Here is an 877-nt window from a genome sequence, read left to right as displayed (position 1 = left end):
TACCAGCAGTGGATGGGCCTCAGCGACTCTGTCCGCTCCTGCCGCCTCATCCCCCACGTGAGTCCCTTCCTACATCCCTCTGGCCTCAATCTCATCTTCTCCCTGATCGAGTTGTACTTTGAGCTGAGGGATGGGGTGACTGCGACCTTCCTTGTTGGGATTTTCTAGGATTCGGGAAAATGCCGCAAACCTTTGACACTTGACATTTAAGGCAGACCTAAGACCCATAACAGAACAGGCTGCGGGAACTGCTCTTCAGTTTTCCCACTTAACAGAAATGGCTGGGGTGGGGTAGAAGCTCTTTTGGTGAGTCCTGCGATGTGACAGGTCAGGGTTTCTGACATCCCCATGTCTACTCTGCGTGTCACACAGTCCAGCTCTCACAGGATCAGGATCTACGAGCGGGAGGACTACAGAGGCCAGATGGTGGAGACCACCGACGACTGCTCCCACCTCCAGGACCGCTTCCGCTTCAGTGACTTCCACTCCTTCCACGTGCTGGAGGGCTACTGGGTCCTCTACGAGATGCCCAACTACCGGGGGCGCCAGTACCTGCTGAGGCCCGGGGAGTACAGGCGCTACCACGACTGGGGCGCCATGAATGCCAGGGTGGGCTCTCTGAGGAGAGTCATGGATTTCTATTGAAATATTTTTACTCTACCATTTTCTCCATCTGGACATTAATAAAATATTTCCTGTGTGTTTCATGCAATAATGGAGTCCTCTGTTCCTTTCACCCTCAGTGGGAGTGGGCAGCAAAACGACAGCCTGAAATGATGTGACTGATCTCATACATATTGGTGGGTGGGAAAGCAAAGGCAGATGGGGAAGCATAAAACTTAAGACCGCACAGACTTGGGGTGGGGGCCACCGGAAG

The 877-nt window shown here is 53.4% G+C and overlaps 1 protein-coding gene across 2 annotated transcripts in view; it reads left to right on the top strand.

Annotated features, from left to right (window-relative positions):
• Positions 1-645, top strand: part of LOC100760411 (gamma-crystallin E) — a 928-nt gene extending 283 nt beyond the window's left edge. Inside the window, exons 2-3 of one of the 2 annotated variants that reach the window (XM_027396055.1) lie at positions 1-57; positions 373-645. The exon at positions 1-57 is cut by the window's left edge and continues 186 nt beyond it. In XM_027396055.1, the coding sequence (XP_027251856.1) occupies positions 1-57; positions 373-645 (330 nt within the window). The remainder of the gene's footprint in view (positions 58-372) is intronic. The other variant, XM_027396056.1, reaches the window with a different exon arrangement.
• The last annotated feature ends 232 nt before the right edge of the window (positions 646-877 follow it).

Source organism: Cricetulus griseus, chromosome 2, assembly GCF_003668045.3.
Source record: "Cricetulus griseus strain 17A/GY chromosome 2, alternate assembly CriGri-PICRH-1.0, whole genome shotgun sequence".
Taxonomy (NCBI): domain Eukaryota; kingdom Metazoa; phylum Chordata; class Mammalia; order Rodentia; family Cricetidae; genus Cricetulus; species Cricetulus griseus.
Note: the sequence above shows the minus strand (reverse complement) of the source record. Positions and strands in the feature narration are given on the sequence as shown.